The 19,265-nt window shown below is 29.4% G+C and overlaps 2 protein-coding genes and 1 non-coding gene across 3 annotated transcripts in view; 2 read left to right on the top strand and 1 right to left on the bottom strand.

Moving 5' to 3' along the window:
• Nucleotides 1-19,265, bottom strand: part of LOC119608457 (innexin inx1) — a 133,495-nt gene that overhangs the window by 32,478 nt on the left and 81,752 nt on the right. The gene's annotated exons all lie outside the window — the stretch shown is intronic.
• LOC119608460 (U-scoloptoxin(05)-Cw1a) lies at nucleotides 1,723-3,616 on the top strand. The gene has a single exon (XM_037962892.1). The coding sequence runs from the start codon at nucleotides 1,903-1,905 to the stop codon at nucleotides 2,341-2,343; it is 441 nt and encodes a 146-aa protein (XP_037818820.1). The 5' UTR covers nucleotides 1,723-1,902; the 3' UTR covers nucleotides 2,344-3,616.
• Nucleotides 17,704-17,902, top strand: LOC119608467. Its single transcript, XR_005231824.1, has one exon. It is a non-coding gene; the product is annotated as a U2 spliceosomal RNA (small nuclear RNA).

Genomic DNA, 19,265 nt, shown 5'->3' with positions numbered 1-19,265 from the left:
TCATATAAACAGAGAATTTTTTAAATTTTATATAAGACAATTTAAAGAAAAAATAAAAAAATTTCAAAATATTTCTATAAATCGAAAATTTTCTATAAAAAAATAATTTATAAATTATTTACGATAAAACGAAAATTTGCTATAAATTAAAACAAAAAATTAAATTTTTTTTCCAAAATTTTCTGTAAACAGAATTATTTATGTAAATTTTTATATAAACAAATAATTTATTAAATTTTGCATGAATCGAATTTTTTTTAAATCGAAATTTATCAAAAATTTACTATAAATCAGGAATTTATCAAAAATTTCTATGAATCGAAAATTTAAGAAAAATTTTAAGAATCAAGAATTTTTCGAAAATGTTTTTTTAAATTCTAAATTTTCTATAAAACAAAAACTTTCTGGGAATAAAGAATTTTTTAAGATTTTCTATTTATAGAAAATTTATTTAAATTTTTGAATATATCGATAAATTCCTTCACAGAAACAAAAAAAATATATTGTAATATCGAATTGATCCCACATATTATTAATAAGAGCTAGAATGGGGAATCGATGGATCCGTACTTGAATAAAGTATGTGGTACTTGATTTAAGAACAACCTTACTTCTGACACCGCTTCGGATTGATTTGGGTACTGATTACTTAATTTATTGTTTGAGTGTAGAGTTAACATTAATCAAATATGTATTCCAAAGGTCATGGGAAGTCATTCTGTGAAGTTCTACATTTACCCGGTAGATGGCGTTAAATTTGAGAGGATTTTAGCAATGTAAGTAAAAATTAATCGAAATTATCTGAGAAATATTTTCAGGAATTTAACCAATTAATACAAAATGGGTATTTACTAGCTATACATATGTACATATTATTGAAAAATTTTGCCTGAAATGGAATCCAAATAAAAATATTTATTTTTAGTCATACTTAGGAAATACCTTTACTGAGACAGCTGAATTAGTGACTATCAATATAATCTAAATAAATGTCTGTACTTTTTTTCCACGAAAACCTATCTAAATATAAAAATAAATAAAAAAAACGTGACTGACATGATTCATACACAAAAATATGTATGACGCCACAAAATTCAAAACACCAGCATCCTTTTCAAAATGCGTCTTAGTTATGTATGTATATCTGAATTAAAATTAAAAAAAAATTAAACACCTTCACATAGAAAAAAACAGTGGAATGAAACAAACTCTCATAGATTAGAATTAACCACCATATTTCAAACCTTCCACAAAAATAAACAGCTAATACCAATGTTATAAAAAGTGGTAACTACGCAACGAAATGGCCACGTAAAAGAACCAAGAAAAACAAATTGATGACGTTGTGTTGTTAAGGAAGCTAGAATTCCACCAAAAAGGTAAGGTTCAAACAACAATACCATAATATATTGTACTTGTATAGCCAACAAAAATAGTGTTAAACATGCTGATACTTGCACCACTACCTACCCCGATTCGACCTAACAGCTAGTAGTCCCAAACGAACGTAAGAAATACAATAAAACACCACCAACAAAGGCCAAGCGGAGAGAGACCTAGGAGAGGTTTAGACAAGGGCAATAAAGAGAAAAACACTCAATTCCATAAGATAGACCAAGAGCTGCTTGCCTGCTAGCTACAGCAGCAAAAAAGAGAGTGAGTTTTGCAAAACCGGCCATAACTGACGCCATTAAAATACCACAACAACTCTGAAACGTCAGTACAGGCTTGACATTTGAGTGTTTTGCTTTGGTTTGTGTTAAGAAAGATAAGCAAAACACAAATAAGAAAAATAAATTAAAAACAAAATCGGTAAAAAGTTTGTAAAAGTTGTGTGGTGTTTTTGGTTGAAAACCTGTCAAATTTAAACAAAAAAAAAGTTCAATTTCCACCAAAAAAAATATGTGGCATAAACTGTTCTTACAATGTGTGCTGCTAAGTGCCGCCTTAAGCTCTGTCATGGCCATCAATTGTTACGTATGCGATGCCTCTGATACCAATAATCCATTTCAGTGTGGCGAATGGTTCGAACGTTTCGATGACCCCGACTTACAGCCACAGAACTGTTCGAATGTTCACGATGCCAAGTTCTGTATTAAACATGTGGGACGTTTCGAAGGTGGCATTGGAGCGAAAAGATTCTGTTCGTCCAAAGATTTAGGCAACTATTGTGATTATGTGCGTAATAAAGGTGATCGTATGGATTATAGATCTTGTATATATACTTGTAATACGGATGGATGTAATGGTGCGTCTAGTTTACATCTTACACAACTACTTCTGCCATCAGTAGTAGGTGTGGTTGCGGTCTTAGCCGTAATGAGGTTGAAAAACTTGTGGTGAGAGAGAAGCAGAGTTGTTAAAGAGTGTATTCGTTGAAATTGTAGATTTGTTTAAGACATTGTAAGAAATTTGTCTATAAATCGGGAATTTATCGAAAGTTTATATACATATATATCGAGATTTTTCAAAACATTTTTATCAAAAATTGTCTACGGAAATTTTTTTCAAATTGAAAATTTATCGAAAATAATCTACAAATCCGAGAATTTATTGAAAATCTCCTATAAATCGAGAATTTAACGAAAATGTTCTATAAATCGAGAATTTATCGAAAATTTTCTACAAGTCAAGAATTTATTAAAATATTTTTATAAATCGAGAATTTAAGAAAAATTTTCTATAAATTAAGAATTTATTGGAAATTTTCTATAAATCGAGAATTTATTGGAAATTATCTATAAATCGAAAATTTTTCATAAATCGTGAATTTTCTACAATTCGAGAATTTAGGTTATATTCAGGAATAATTCGTGAAATTATTGAAAATATTCTATAAATCGAGAATTTTTCCAAATCCTTTTTATTGAAAATTTTTTTTAAATTGAGAAATTTTAAAAAATGTTCTATAAATAAAGAATTTATCGGAAATTTTCTATATAATGAGATTTTATCGAAAATTCACTATAAATCGGGAACTTTTATAAAAAAATTTCTATTAATATGTAGAGATTTGTTGAAATTGTTCAAATAGAGAATTTATAGAAAATTACCTGCGATTCGAAAGTTTGTTGGAAATTTTCTATAAATTGAGAAATTTTCCAAAAATCGTAGTATTTTGTTTATAGAATTGTTCGACAATTGATTTGTAAATAGATTTAAAAATTAAAATCGAGTGTTTTTAAAAAAATTATTCTTAGTAGAAAATGAACAGTTTTTCGAAAATATTAAAAATATTGAAAAGATTTTAGGAAATTTTTCGACTTGTAGGGAAATATCGAAATACAAATTTTATAAAAAGTAATCTAAAATAATTTTTTGATTAAATTCAATCTTAATAATGAATACATTCTTTAAAATCCAACTTTAGTATTGCATCACACAATAATATTTTTTTCTAAACTAAAACTTTGTTTTGAATTGGGACACGAATAGTAACACAATAACAATGATTCGAATAAAATGTTCTATTCAAGTACTGTTTTTTTTCTACAAAAATAGCTTTACTTAATTAGTTAATAAGTGCCTTTAATATTAATATTTGAAACTAGTAAATAATAACTATGTATACACAAATATTTTACTATATTTTTTGTTAAATAAATTTTACTTAAAAAAAACTTACAATTGTTTTTGTTTTCAATTATATTTTCTTTGTTTACTCAAGCTTCTTTCAAGGTGTTGTCAGTTTATTGTCTAATTCAAAAAGAGAGAGATAATATATAGAGAAAGAAAAAGTTAGTATTAAATTAATATGGCAACTCTATCGGCGAGAGTTGTTACTTAAATCTCTTTTGCCTCTAGATTTGAAATCTTTTACAAACCCCACTTAAATTGCTTATTTAAGAGTTAGAGAAGAACTGTGTAATCTTTAATATTTTCCATTGATTTATGACCTTTTCATTTACAGATTATTATTTTTTCTTACACATTTTTGTTTATTCTTTAATTGTGCAACATTTTGAAATTATTTTTTTTTAAATCATGTATTTACACATACATGTAATCTTAAAAATTTAAACAGAGTTTAGAATTTATTTGTATTTGTTTTAGGAAAATTTCTCTTTGAAGAAGGTTATTGTCTTCGTGTAATTTAAAAGGTTAAAGACCTGTGTAGAGAATGCTGATATGACAGAGTTTTGAAAAATTTTAATTTGTTTTCTATTACATTTAACAAACAAATAAAGGTTCTTTCTATTTTTATTTAGATGTTTTGATTCAAGAAAATATTTTTTGTAAATGTGAAAAATGGAAACCCGTCGATGATTAGTTAAAATGTTCCTGTGAAAAATTTATGCTAAATGATTCGAACAAACGAATGTAGTCTTTGTAATGCTGTGCGATGATGGTTGTCACTTTAGTGTTCACAGGTAATGCAGAGAAAATACAGTCGCCACATTACTGTCCCCTAGTAATCTAGAAACCCAGATCTGAAAGTTTGATCTGTTCATACGTTACTTATTCTTGGATTTCAAGAGTTTAAAAGAATAGCTAAACTTCTGTGAACGAATTGAAGTGATCGATCTACTAGGAATTTTTTGTCCGATCTTTCGTAGCTACGATAGCGATCAAAAATAAGAAGAACAAGTAAGAAGTTATAGTCGGGCGAGGCCGACCATATAATAACCTACACCTGTATACGAATAAAATGTAATTCAGTTTTCATAATAAAGCATTTAAGTTGAATTGTACCTTGCCTCAGATATACATAAGCCATTTATTGTTTAATAAAACTGTGGATATTTAAGTAAAATTTTGATGGGGGCTTTTTATAGGGGCTAGGGTCAAATGAGGCCCTAGAATTATAAAGTTCATCAGGGTCATCAAGGCTAGTATAGAACTTGGTTTTGCAGTTTTTTGTCGAGGTACGAGTATATTAAACATAGTTATGAACTTATAAGCCCTATTTGGCGGGTTCAGTTGTATGGGACCTAGGTGAAATAATGGACCGATGTAACTATTTTCAATAGGACTCGTCTACAGTACCATAAAAGATCATGTGCCAAACATTAGATTATCTCCAAAATTGCGACCTCTAGTTTGATTACAAGGCTTATAAGCTCTATTCGGGGGTTCAGTTGTAAGGGGGCTAGGTGAAATAATGGACCGATGTTAACCATTTTCAATAGGCTTTGTCCCTGTGGCAATAGAATATAATGTACCAAATTTCATTGAATTATCTTCAAAATTGCGACCTGTAGTCTCATTACAAGGTTTACATGGACGGACGGACAGACGGACGGACATAGCTTAATAGACTCAGAAAATGATTCTGAGCCGATTGGTATACTTTAAGCTCTATTCGGGGGTTCAGTTGTAAGGGGGCTAGGTGAAATAATGGACCGATGTTAACCATTTTCAATAGGCTTCGTCCCTGGGGCAATAGAATATAATGTACCAAATTTCATTGAATTATCTTCAAAATTGCGACCTGTAGTCTGATTATAAGGTTTACATGGACGGACGGACATAGCTCAGAAAATGATTCTGAGCCGATTGGTATACTTTAAGATGGGTATAGGACAAATATTATTGTGCGTTACAAACATCAGCACAAACCCAATATACCCTCCCCACTAAAGTGGTGTAGGGTATAACAAGGTAATTATACTTGTAAGACCTTCAGCTTTTGAAGTTGATCGTAATGACTTCGACAAATTACACTTCAAAGATTTTCCTTTTTGATCATTTTAATGTGTATCTTTTGTTTTTTATTTCTGAACAATGGTGGAGGTAATGAACTGTTCATTCGCTACTTATTCTAGGGCCTCAAAGGTTATAAATAGAAAACAACTTGAACTACCACTTTGTCATAAAATTTTATTGGCAATTTCATGTCCGATCGTTCTTAGCAGCAGTACCAATCAAACTCAAGGTAATTGTACTAGTAATATCTTCGGCTTTTGATGTTGATCGTAATCCTAAAGGCATCAAATTGAACTTCGGAGTTTTTACTATTTCTCTTAATTTTTGTTTGATCTACTGAGTGATTTCTTGCGACCGTTCATTAATAATTTAATAAGAAATTTTGACTTAATGTGATACGATGCACTGATTTCAGGCTTTTATTTTCGCAATTAATATTTCAAATTTGCACATTTGGGATTTGTGTTCTAGTTTTCCATTGTATTTTTTTTTAATCCAACCCTAGTTGAAATTGACATAAATTTCAATTATGTCTGCTTATTTCATTAGTCTATTATCTTTACACAAAGTACATTTAAATATCAATTAAAACCACCAACAAACATAATTATAGCGATCCGAAACCTAGACAAATTGAAACTGAAAAAACAACTTTCAAAAAAATATTCAATTGAAAAAAAAAATCATGAGCTAAAAAATCTAACTATGTATGTCACATTCTAATGAAGCAAAACATTCGAGTTCAATTTATATCTCCATTAAAGCAAATAAATTTTACAAAGATCTATAACAACTATAAATATCTACACAAAACATAAATTAAAGAAGAAGCTTAAATAAATTTAGAGAAGAAAATGAAACAAAAACTGAACCTAAAATATAGGCTCATATTATAGCCCCAAATGGGAATTGGAGTACGAGTGGAAGTAAATGTATAATGCGATCACTAGTTAAAATTATTACAGCAATAAAATTTGTTTAATGAATGTCACATCATGTATTTATTTCTATATAGCTGCTGCTGTCAGTTTATAGTAGTAGTAGTATGAGATGTCGATAAAAAGAGATCGTTTTACATGATCGAATTTAGATTGACATACATTAAATTTTTTTTCCGAATATGACAGACAGACAAGTTAACGTTGAATTGTGGGAAGCTTTATAAAAACCGATACAATACTTGTATGTACTCTACTATTATACAAAAAAAAAAACATCAAAAACAAGAAACAATTGAACATTTAAAGTAAAATTGTAATCAACTAACTATTGCAAAAATATATGGATGTGTGTAGTATTTTCATTGAAAATTAAATTAATTGAAAAATTACAATAGATTTGTTGTTATTTCTATGAAAGAAAATGTTGTTACTATTAATGTGTGTTGGTAAAACTTAAGGAAAATTATTTCAAAATAATGTATTTTAAATGTTTGATTTTCCAAATGAGTGCAGCTATTTATCTAAAAGTATATGAATGCTTTAGTTACTTACTTACCAAAACGATTAACAATTTTTTAACAAAATGTGGGGACACTTGCAACTAACGAATACATTTTTCTATAAATTACCCGACAAATTATTAATACTGAAATAAGAAAAAAATACCGATAACGCTAAAATACAAATACCGAAATAAGCCTTAATGTCGATAACACAAAAATTCAGTTATCGAAATAAGACAAAATAACGATAGCCTATAGTCTAGTCTATAGTCTAGTCTATAGTCTAGTCTATAGTCTAGTCTATAGTCTAGTCTATAGTCTAGTCTATAGTCTAGTCTATAGTCTAATCTATAGTCTAGTCTATAGTCTAGTCTATAGTCTAGTCTATAGTCTAGTCTATAGTCTAGTCTATAGTCTAGTCTATAGTCTAGTCTATAGTCTAGTCTATAGTCTAGTCTATAGTCTAGTCTATATTCTAGTCTATAGTCTAGTCTATAGTCTAGTCTATAGTCTAGTCTATAGTCTAGTCTATAGTCTAGTCTATAGTCTAGTCTATAGTCTAGTCTAGTCTATAGTCTAGTCTATAGTCTAGTCTATAGTCTAGTCTATAGTCTAGTTTATAGTCTAGTCTATAGTCTAGTCTATAGTCTAGTTTATAGTCTAGTCTATAGTCTAGTCTATAGTCTAGTCTATAGTCTAGTCTATAGTCTAGTCTATAGTCTAGTCTATAGTCTAGTCTAGTCTAGTCTATAGTCTAGTCTATAGTCTAGTCTATAGTCTAGTCTATAGTCTAGTCTATAGTCTAGTCTATATAGTCTATAGTCTATAGTCTAGTCTATAGTGTAGTCTATAGTCTAGTCTATAGTCTAGTCTATAGTCTAAGTCTAGTCTATAGTCTAGTCTATAGTCTAGTCTATAGTCTAGTCTATAGTCTAGTATCTATAGTCTAGTCTATAGTCTAGTCTATAGATAGTCTAGTCTATAGTCTAGTCTATAGTCTAGTCTATAGTCTAGTCTATAGTCTAGTCTATAGTCTAGTCTATAGTCTAGTCTATAGTCTAGTCTATAGTCTAGTCTATAGTCTAGTCTATAGTCTAGTCTATAGTCTAGTCTATAGTGTCTAGTGATAGTCTAGTCTATAGTCTAGTCTATAGTCTAGTCTATAGTCTAGTCTATAGTCTAGTCTATAGTCTAGTCTATAGTCTAGTCTATAGTCTAGTCTCTAGTATAGTCTATAGTCTAGTCTATAGTCTAGTCTATAGTCTAGTCTATAGTCTAGTCTATAGTCTAGTCTATAGTCTAGTCTATAGTCTAGTCTATAGTCTAGTCTATAGTCTAGTCTATAGTCTAGTCTATAGTCTAGTCTATAGTCTAGTCTATAGTCTAGTCTATAGTCTAGTCTATAGTCTAGTCTATAGTCTAGTCTATAGTCTAGTCTATAGTCTAGTCTATAGTCTAGTCTATAGTCTAGTCTATAGTCTAGTCTATAGTCTAGTCTATAGTCTAGTCTATAGTCTAGTCTATAGTCTAGTCTATAGTCCAGTCTATAGTCTATTCTATAGTCTAGTCTATAGTCTAGTCTATAGTCTAGTCTATAGTCTAGTCTATAGTCTAGTCTATAGTCTAGTCTATAGTCTAGTCTATAGTCTAGTCTATAGTCTAGTCTATAGTCTAGTCTATAGTCTAGTCTATAGTCTAGTCTATAGTCTAGTCTATAGTCTAGTCTATAGTCTAGTCTATAGTCTAGTCTATAGTCTAGTCTATAGTCTAGTCTATAGTCTAGTCTATAGTCTAGTCTATAGTCTAGTCTATAGTCTAGTCTATAGTCTAGTCTATAGTCTAGTCTATAGTCTAGTCTATAGTCTAGTCTATAGTCTAGTCTATAGTCTAGTCTATAGTCTAGTCTATAGTCTAGTCTATAGTCTAGTCTATAGTCTAGTCTATAGTCTAGTCTATAGTCTAGTCTATAGTCTAGTCTATAGTCTAGTCTATAGTCTAGTCTATAGTCTAGTCTAGTCTATAGTCTAGTCTATAGTCTAGTCTATAGTCTAGTCTAGTCTATAGTCTAGTCTATAGTCTAGTCTATAGTCTAGTCTATAGTCTAGTCTATAGTCTAGTCTATAGTCTAGTCTAGTCTATAGTCTAGTCTAGTCTATAGTCTAGTCTATAGTCTAGTCTATAGTCTAGTCTAGTCTATAGTCTAGTCTATAGTCTAGTCTAGTCTATAGTCTAGTCTATAGTCTAGTCTATAGTCTAGTCTATAGTCTAGTATATCTAGTCTATAGTCTAGTCTATAGTCTAGTCTATAGTCTAGTCTATAGTCTGGTCTATAGTCTAGTCTATAGTCTAGTCTATAGTCTAGTCTATAGTCTAGTCTATAGTCTAGTCTATAGTCTAGTCTATAGTCTAGCCTATAGTCTAGTCTATAGTCTAGTCTATAGTCTAGTCTATAGTCTAGTCTATAGTCTAGTCTATAGTCTAGTCTATAGTCTAGTCTATAGTCTAGTCTATAGTCTAGTCTATAGTCTAGTCTATAGTCTAGTCTATAGTATAGTCTATAGTCTAGTCTATAGTCTAGTCTATAGTCTAGTCTATAGTCTAGTCTATAGTCTAGTCTATAGTATAGTCTATAGTCTAGTCTATAGTCTAGTCTATAGTCTAGTCTATAGTCTAGTCTATAGTCTAGTCTATAGTCTAGTCTATAGTCTAGTCTATAGTCTAGTCTTTAGTCTAGTCTATAGTCTAGTCTATAGTCTAGTCTATAGTCTAGTCTATAGTCTAGTCTATAGTCTAGTCTATAGTCTAGTCTATAGTCTAGTCTATAGTCTAGTCTATAGTCTAGTCTATAGTCTAGTCTATAGTTTAGTCTATAGTCTAGTCTATAGTCTAGTCTATAGTCTAGTCTATAGTCTAGTCTATAGTCTAGTCTATAGTCTAGTCTATAGTCTAGTCTATAGTCTAGTCTAGTCTAGTCTATAGTCTAGTCTATAGTCTAGTCTATAGTCTAGTCTATTAGTCTAGTCTATAGTCTAGTCTATAGTCTAGTCTATAGTCTAGTCTAGAGTCTAGTCATAGTCTAGTCTATAGTCTAGTCTATAGTCTGTCTATAGTATAGTGTATCGTCTAGTCATAGTGTTAGTATATGGTCTAGTCTATAGTCTAGCATATACTTTAGTATATAGCCTAGTCTATAGTTAGTCTATAGTCTAGTATATAGTATAGTAGTCTAGTCTATAGTCTAGTCTATAGTCTAGTCTATAGTCTAGTCTATAGTCTAGTCTATAGTCTAGTCTATAGTCTAGTCTATAGTCTAGTCTATAGTCTAGTCTATAGTCTAGTCTATAGTCTAGTCTATAGTCTAGTCTATAGTCTAGTCTATAGTCTAGTCTATAGTCTAGTCTATAGTCTAGTCTATAGTCTAGTCTATAGTTTAGTCTATAGTTTAGTCTATAGTCTAGTCTATAGTTTATTCTATAGTTTAGTCTATAGTTTAGTCTATAGTCTAGTATATATTATAGTAGTCTAGTCTATAGTCTGGTCTATAGTATAAAGCGGAACAGATCTAATTAGATGCTGATGTCAGAGAATATGCGATTGCAACCATCATCCACTTTGACATAAATACCTAAAGTCGGTTTTTCATAGACCGAAGAACCTGCGGATGAAATACTACAATGAATTATACAATTTAGAATAAAAACGTCTACAAATGTAAAAAATCACAAAATTCGTTATGCTAAAACCACTATTTGAAGACATTTTGCCATTAAAAAATTTATCGAAAATACTTGAATATATCCGGTTTGAATTGTTTGGAATACTTTTAGTCGCTTTTGAGCGAATATTTTCTAAAAGTCAGATTTAAATTCAGTATTCAAATCAGTCCTGTTAATTGAAAATTGTAATGGTTTCGAAGTAACAATTTGTTATAATAGCAAAATTTTAATTGAGCTTAAATTTTGCTATAAATTACACCTACGCTTTTAGAATTCTATTATAATAGTTAACTTTTTTATGAGAAAAAAAGCTATAACTTTCAATTGACTTTGAATAACAAACAATTTAACAAAATGCGTGCAGTTTTTAACTAAATTTATTTGTATTTCTTTATTATTTTTTAAGTCAATTGACGAAAACGCTTTGAACTATACAAATAACGATCAAAACCAACAAAAAAAGCATAATACAATACACGCGTAATTGAAGACTGAGTAAAAAAACAAAACAAACACAAAGATCACTTGTAAAGATTATAAGATCACGGAGATACAAATGTACATGAAATTTGAATAAAAAAATTCTACGACAATTTAAAGGTAAAAAACTCATACAATATTTTTTCAACTTGAGTTTTAAGATAATCAGTTTCAATTGACAATTTAAGTAATACAATTCATGAATATTAGAGGCAGTTGTTCCACAATGAGTAAAATGAAAAATGAGGTTTTTTGGACAAGTACAAAAAAATATGTACAAATATGGGACAGGGTCGTTTGTAAAACAGGGGCAGATATTGTTATATAAGAGGAAGAACAGTGGGCAGATTTTAGAGGATCGAGTCAACAAACTTATTATAAAGCCCCTTATATACAACCATACATCAACACCCCTGAGGAGCGAGCATGATCTTGTAAATAAATTCTATCTATATTCCATGATTTGTTTTTTCGTCGTCTGTATAAATGTTGTTTAGTTGATGGACTGACTAACTGGCTGACTGATAAAAGCTATATAATGTTTATTTAATTAAATAATTTGGACACGTTTATACATAAATTTATGACAAGTAATATGTTTGTTATATGAATGTACGAATTATGTACCTACATAAATAGTAATAAAAAGGCAGTGAAAACTACAAGTTTTTTGATTTTTCAATTTAACTAATAGTACACATTTTGAGTATGTATGACAATGTAAACAGCACAACAACTAGTTGCAACATAACGCCAACATCCAATTGCAACACAGACAAAAAACATGACATAAGAGGTCAAGAATGTTTTTTATCGAAATAAGTTAAGTTGTAAGTTGAATTGACCGAAAACATGAAATAAAAAATAAATGAAATTACATTACATATACAGCATGAATTTAGTAATAAATTTACACCGTGTAAAATGTAATTTTTAAAAAAGGGGAAAATGCAAATGTTTTATTTCAACTCTTAGCAGTTGTAAATACAAAAAGAATTTCAAAACAAAAACACACGTTCAAGGTCATTACCACATAAACAACACACACGTCTGTCTAGCAGTTCTACTATGAAACTAAAGTAAAGAAAATTGCATGAGTAAAAACCCCATTTTTCGAATGCAGACATTCTGCATGTGAATGTTTGTTTGTGTTTACCCTGCTTTAGTTTTCCATTAGTCTCTGTTTTGAATTTTGAAAATCTGTCTGCCATCACGAACGAACGCACTCACGATTTGTCTACGAGTACAAAAAAACTAAAAACACGATAAAAATCGCGCGGAAAAGTGCTATTGGGTAGGGGAAAAATAAATCGTTATTTCAAGATCGAAAATTGTTAAAGTCATGAAGACTAGACTATAGACTAGACTATAGACTAGACTATAGACTAGACTATAGACTAGACTATAGACTAGACTATAGACTAGACTATAGACTAGACTATAGACTAGACTATAGACTAGACTATAGACTAGACTATAGACTAGACTATAGACTAGACTATAGACTAGACTATAGACTAGACTATAGACTAAACTAGACTATAGACTAACCTAGACTATAGACTAGACTATAGACTATAGACTATAGACTAGACTAGACTAGACTAGACTATAGACTAGACTAGACTAGACTATAGACTAGACTAGACTAGGCTAGGCTAGGCTAGGCTAGGCTAGACAAGACAAGACAAGACTAGACTAGACTAGACTAGACTAGACTAGACTAGACTAGACTAGACTAGACTAGACTAGACTAGACTAGACTAGACTAGACTAGACTAGACTAGACTACACTAGACTAGACTAGACTCGACTAGACTAGACTAGACTAGACTAGACTAGACTAGACTAGACTAGACTAGACTAGACTATAGACTAGACTAGACTATACTATAGACTAGACTATACTATAGACTAGACTTTAGACTAGACTTTAGACTAGACTATAGACTAGACTATAGACTAGACTATAGACTAGACTATAGACTAGACTATAGACTAGACTATAGACTAGACTATAGACTAGACTATAGACTAGACTATAGACTAGACTATAGACTAGACTATAGACTAGACTATAGACTAGACTATAGACTAGACTATAGACTAGACTATAGACTAGACTATAGACTAGACTATAGACTAGACTATAGACTAGACTATAGACTAGACTATAGACTAGACTATAGACTAGACTATAGACTAGACTATAGACTAGACTAGACTAGACTATAGACGAGACTATAGACTAGACTATAGACTAGACTATAGACTAGACTATAGACTAGACTATAGACTAGACTATAGACTAGACTATAGACTAGACTATAGACTAGACTATAGACTAGACTATAGACTAGACTATAGACTAGACTATAGACTAGAACTATAGACTAGACTATAGACTAGACTATAGACTAGACTATAGACTAGACTATAGACTAGACTATAGACTAGACTATAGACTAGACTATAGACTAGACTATAGACTAGACTATAGACTAGACTATAGACTAGACTATAGACTAGACTATAGACTAGACTATAGACTAGACTATAGACTAGACTATAGACTAGACTATAGACTAGACTATAGACTAGACTATAGACTAGACTATAGACTAGACTATAGACTAGACTATAGACTAGACTATAGACTAGACTATAGACTAGACTATAGACTAGACTATAGACTAGACTATAGACTAGACTATAGACTAGACTAGACTTTAGACTAGAGTATAGACTAGACTATAGATTAGACTTTAGACTAGACTATACTATAGACTAGACTAGACTATAGACTAGAATATTAGAAGAATCTTTCTTAAATGAAACCCACAAGTAAACCAGCACACAAATTTTGTTGTTATTTGATTTCTCATGTTTCAATAAAAACATTTTACATTGAATATCCTTGAAATTACTGTTACACCCATCTAATAGCTAAACTTTTTCAAAACAAATGTAAAGCATCTATGCAACCATTATTTATTTTTTCTTTACGTTTAGTGTTATTTTTCCATTGAAGTAAAGGAAAATGTTCGAAAAAGTAAATATTAAACATTAATAGAATGCATTATAAAACAACACATACATACATCCTCTTTCCCAGATTTTCCCGAAACTAATGAGTTTTTATTACTTCTAGGGAAAATATTTTAACTGCAACAACAAAATGCATTCACTTCTATTTATAAAAAAAAACCATTTAACAAAATAAACACACGTTTTAAAATGTTACACGTTGCTATTTAACATGTCAGAAAGGGAGAGAGAGGAAAAGAGCAAGAAAAAGAGTGTGATGTTTTGTTATTGTATTTCATACATTTAAAAGGGATTTTCTTAATTGTCAAATTCATCACAGTCAACAATATCTCGCACATTTCAGAAAGACCTAAGAACAAAATAGAAAAAGATTTTTCTTTTATTGAGGGAGTTTATAAAATGCATGGATGATGTTGTATGTACTCAAACACATCACACCATTCAGCATCAGCGTCATCTTCACATCATATGAAAAGTAAGTACAATAAAAAAACCAAATGTCATGGTTGTTGATTTTATTTTTCTTTTATAATTTACTTCCTGTTACTTTTTGTATGTAAATACGTGTGTTTATGTCTGTGTTTTATTTTTACTTTACAATTTTATAGATGCTGTTAAAACTCCACATGAATGTATATGAGTCCATCGGCAAACACATCCATGTAGTTAAATCCCTTTTTATGGGTAAATATGAGCATTTTCTATTTAATACTCTTAAAAAAGAAAAAATATTGTTTTATTATTATGAAATTATATTTTTTTGAGTTTAAGTTCGAAAAAGGGTAGTTTTTTACTAAAATTCTTGGTTTGTGTTGCTTAAAATAGATTTTGAGTCATTTCCGTGACTCATTTGGATAAACAACGGTTTTAGAAGCTCTGGGTTTCATAACCTATATCACTTGGTATAATATTATAAAAATTATCATAGGTTAGGAGTGATCAAAAACCCCAAAAAACCAAACTTTTAAAATTATTTTTTGAAAGTTAATTAATACAGAAAGTTGAAAACGTATAATTAACTATAATTGTACTCCTATGGAAGAATTGAAAATTATCAAAAAACATCCTTCTGTATGTATGTAGGTTCTCATATGTATAATTTCATATTTTTAAGTTCTATATTTTAGAAAATTCAGAGGAACACAAAAAGCACGATTAAAAGAACAGAAGCATATAACTCAGTAAATTAAAATTGCTTAGAAAAAATGCACAAAAATGTACCAAAATTAGAACTTTTGAAACATGGTATTTAATATTTAAATAAATCGCCAGAGTAGTTTTTTGTGAGACTGTGTGAACGAAACATGCCCAGTTACAAGCCGATTCACAGTCGTATAGTATAAGAAAAGAGGGAAATTCTAATAAATATTATACCAGCTATACCCAATGAGCTTCGCAACAATATAAATAAAAAACCCTTCACGATTTTTCAAAATGTTCATATACATATGTGTGATGTTTCAATGTTGAATGGAGGTGTCGTGGGGGTTACCACTAAAGGCCTGCAAAAAACAACAATTTGCTAAAAAATGTCGTGAGCTTATGATGGCGCAAACGATATTTTTACCAAATTGCTGTCTCGTGCAGGTCTTTAGTTACCACGTCCCTATTGCTAGTCCGGTTATTTTCGCAAATTGTTAATATGGATTTCAATGTTATACGAATTTTTGTATTTAATTCATATGGGAGGGATCACGCTCCCGTAATCCGCCAATTTATTAGACAAATGTTTACACTAATGTCAAAATTGTTCGTGCAAAATTTTAGCATTCTAGGTAAAATAGTTTCCCCGATATACGATTTTTTATTTAAATCTTATATGAGAGGCCCCCGTGATTCCCCCCCGTGATTAGGCAAATACATAATAACATTGATGTCAAAATTGCATTCTATATCCATAGTTTTCCTGATATACAAATTTTTGTATTTAATTCATATGGGAAGTATAACGCCCCATTTTTCTAGTCCGCGCATATTTGTCTTAAATATTCATATTGATATCAAAGTGGTTCGAACGAAATTTGAGCACTACAAATTTTATAGTTTCCAGATATACGAATTTTGGTACTAACTTTATATGATGACACGTCCACTATTTTTTGTCCGCCAATTATTGCACACAATTTTCAGATTGGCACTAAAATTTATCGTGCAAAATTTGGGAACTATAGCTTTTATAGTTTTTCAAATTTAAGCCATTTGTATTGGCTAGCAATATAGGCGTGTAATGTGCCACACCCACTATTGCTATAGTTCGCCCATTTTCCCCCTGTATTCATATATGTATCGAAGTTGTTCGGGCAAAGAGGACTCTAGTCGTACCAATTTCCGAGTGACCCAAAAATCGATTTTGACGAAATTTGCACTAAGGTTAGTACTATTGGATAGTAGGTCAGAAACAAATTTTCAGCTCTATCAGTCAAGAACTACCGAACTTAGAGAGGTTCAAAATAGGACATTTTGGTCATACAGGGTTTCATTCAAATGAGAAATTTTATAATTAAATTTTTTTTTTCATTTTTAAAAAATCCAGGAAGATGTAAAACGTACATATATTTATACTTTCTTATTTCAAGTGAAAGAAAGTTTAAAATGTTTTTAATACCTAAGAAACCAGGTCCATCCAAAACACATACATACATATATAAAAATGTATTTTTATATAAAATTCAAGTTTCAGGGAATTTTTTTCAAACCACATAGTTCATATCAATAAATATGTAGTAACTTATTTTAGATGACTCAATAATAGTAATGTATTATTGACAACTTACTAAAATCCGAATTTGTATAATTGAATATTTCGATTTTTATAAAAAATATAATAGCAGAAAAATATATATTTAATCTCTCGCAAATATTCATACCAATATACTAAATCGGATTATAGTAAGACAACAATTTACTTTAATCCAACAATTGGATTACTTCTAACTGAAGGATCGAAATTTTAATTTTTTTAAATGCAGAAAAGTGCATTTTCTTTTAAATTCAATTAAGAACTCCTGACTTAAAAGTCTACCTAGTGCTATGATATAACAAAAGAAACAAGAAATTATTAAGCACTTATCATGGTCACGTTATCTCAAACATTTCTGGGTATGAAACAATTTAACGGCAAGATAAAAGTACCTGAAATTAAAAAGAAAATAACACAAATGTTACATTTAACAAAAATTTACACGTAATCTTTATTTATGTCCAGGTATAAAATTAAACCAAAAAACTAATACTAAACAACCCCTAAATATGATACAGCTAGTTAAAGGATATTTTATATACATAGTTTTTTTAATATTCCTTCTTATAATTCTCAAATAGTTTATATTAACTTCGATACAAATAGTTTTAAATTTGACTAGAACAGTTATCGCTTCTCGGCCTTATGGCTAAGATCAAAGTGTAGTATCTGTTCTTATCAGCTTAACATCTGATAGATCCTCCATCGGAGGACAACAAATGTTAAACTGATTTTTGTAATCAGACGGAATGTTTTAGGGGCTTGCTCCACTTCTGTCATGGGTTGGCCCGGTATTGCAGTACCGCCGGGATTTTTGGCCCAAATTAAAATATCAATTTCATATTAATGTTTAAACATAGTTTTTTTTTAGTTTTTAATGATTTATATCTTATGAAAGATTAAGTAGATTTGAACAATAGTTTTTTAAATAACTTTCATTAAAAACTGCCACAACAGGGCCATTAAAACGTCATTATGAACAAGTCATGAAATAATTTAAAATTAAAAATTTTATTTTTTTATATAATAACAAAAAATATTTTTATTTAAGAAACTGGTTTCCAAGCATCATAATTTTTTAACTTTTTTATTATATAAAAATTATAACCAAAATTTATTAAAATGTTTTCTTTATTACTTTTGTTGTAAAAAATATCTTTGTAACAAATTTATTGCTTTTTTAAGAAAAGTGGATTTTTTTGCTTATTCATGTACATATGTTTTGTTATTTAATTATTTTGTACTTTTTTTTAGATAAATATAAACTGACATTTACTTTTATAAATTTCAAGTCTAATGTTTTTTTGTATTATTAAAATCAAATAAATGTTTTTTGAATTGTAAAAAAAATTGGCAGATTGCGGTCAATGGCAACTTGATGATTTGACACCAGAGAAACAATCTCTGATGAAGTGAGTCTGTGGTTTGAAATATCGTGTGTAGACAAAAAACAAAAATATTCAATACCCTACTTATTATAGTAGTAATAACATAGTTATGTTTATGGTGATTATTATTTTATTGTGAAATCTAAAGAAAAACAAAAGATTTTGAAAAAAAATATTCCCACAGAAAGTTTTAAAAGTGTATAACATTTAATTAATCCTCTATTAATTAAATGTTTTAATAAAACATATGTATGTACATCAAGATCATAATCAAGTGAAATGTTTCGTAATTTCCTTTTCGAAATTTGTTTCGTAATGAAATCTCATTCGATCAAGAATGAGGAAATTCGAAAATTTGTTTAATATTTTAATTCTAATAGAATTATTTATTTAAAAATAACTACTTATACCCACTATAGAGTACGTATTTAAAGTAAAACTTTCAAAAATATTGAAAAATTTATTTTGTATAAAAAATGTGCATAAATTAAAAAAACTCGAGAATATTTTTTTTAACATATTAATGCGGCTAGGTATTAGATAAACTACAACCTGTTTTATTATGGAGTACAAAGAAAAACTAAACTTGTAAAAATTTTAAATAGACTAATTAATAGCAATTGAAAATTTAAACAAGTTTCTTTCAACAAATTTGTTAAAATTTAAATTTTTCAATATTAAAAGTAATTAAAATTTTGTTAATAAATTGTGCATGGAAATAGTTGTATAATATTTTTATGCTAATTAATCATAGACAGTTTTTAATTAAAATTTATTACAGTTTTTTTTCAAATGTTGTAAAG

Source organism: Lucilia sericata, unplaced genomic scaffold (genome assembly GCF_015586225.1).
Source record: "Lucilia sericata isolate MDLA Ls3-8-SP2 unplaced genomic scaffold, ASM1558622v1 Contig000838F_arrow, whole genome shotgun sequence".
In the NCBI taxonomy this organism is placed as follows: domain Eukaryota; kingdom Metazoa; phylum Arthropoda; class Insecta; order Diptera; family Calliphoridae; genus Lucilia; species Lucilia sericata.
This window is presented reverse-complemented; position numbering and strand designations above follow the sequence as displayed.

What these genes read in the sequence shown, in the direction of transcription:
- LOC119608460 (XM_037962892.1), top strand. Translation starts at nt 1,903, where the DNA reads ATGTGGCATAAACTGTTCTTACAATGTGTGCTGCTAAGTGCCGCCTTA.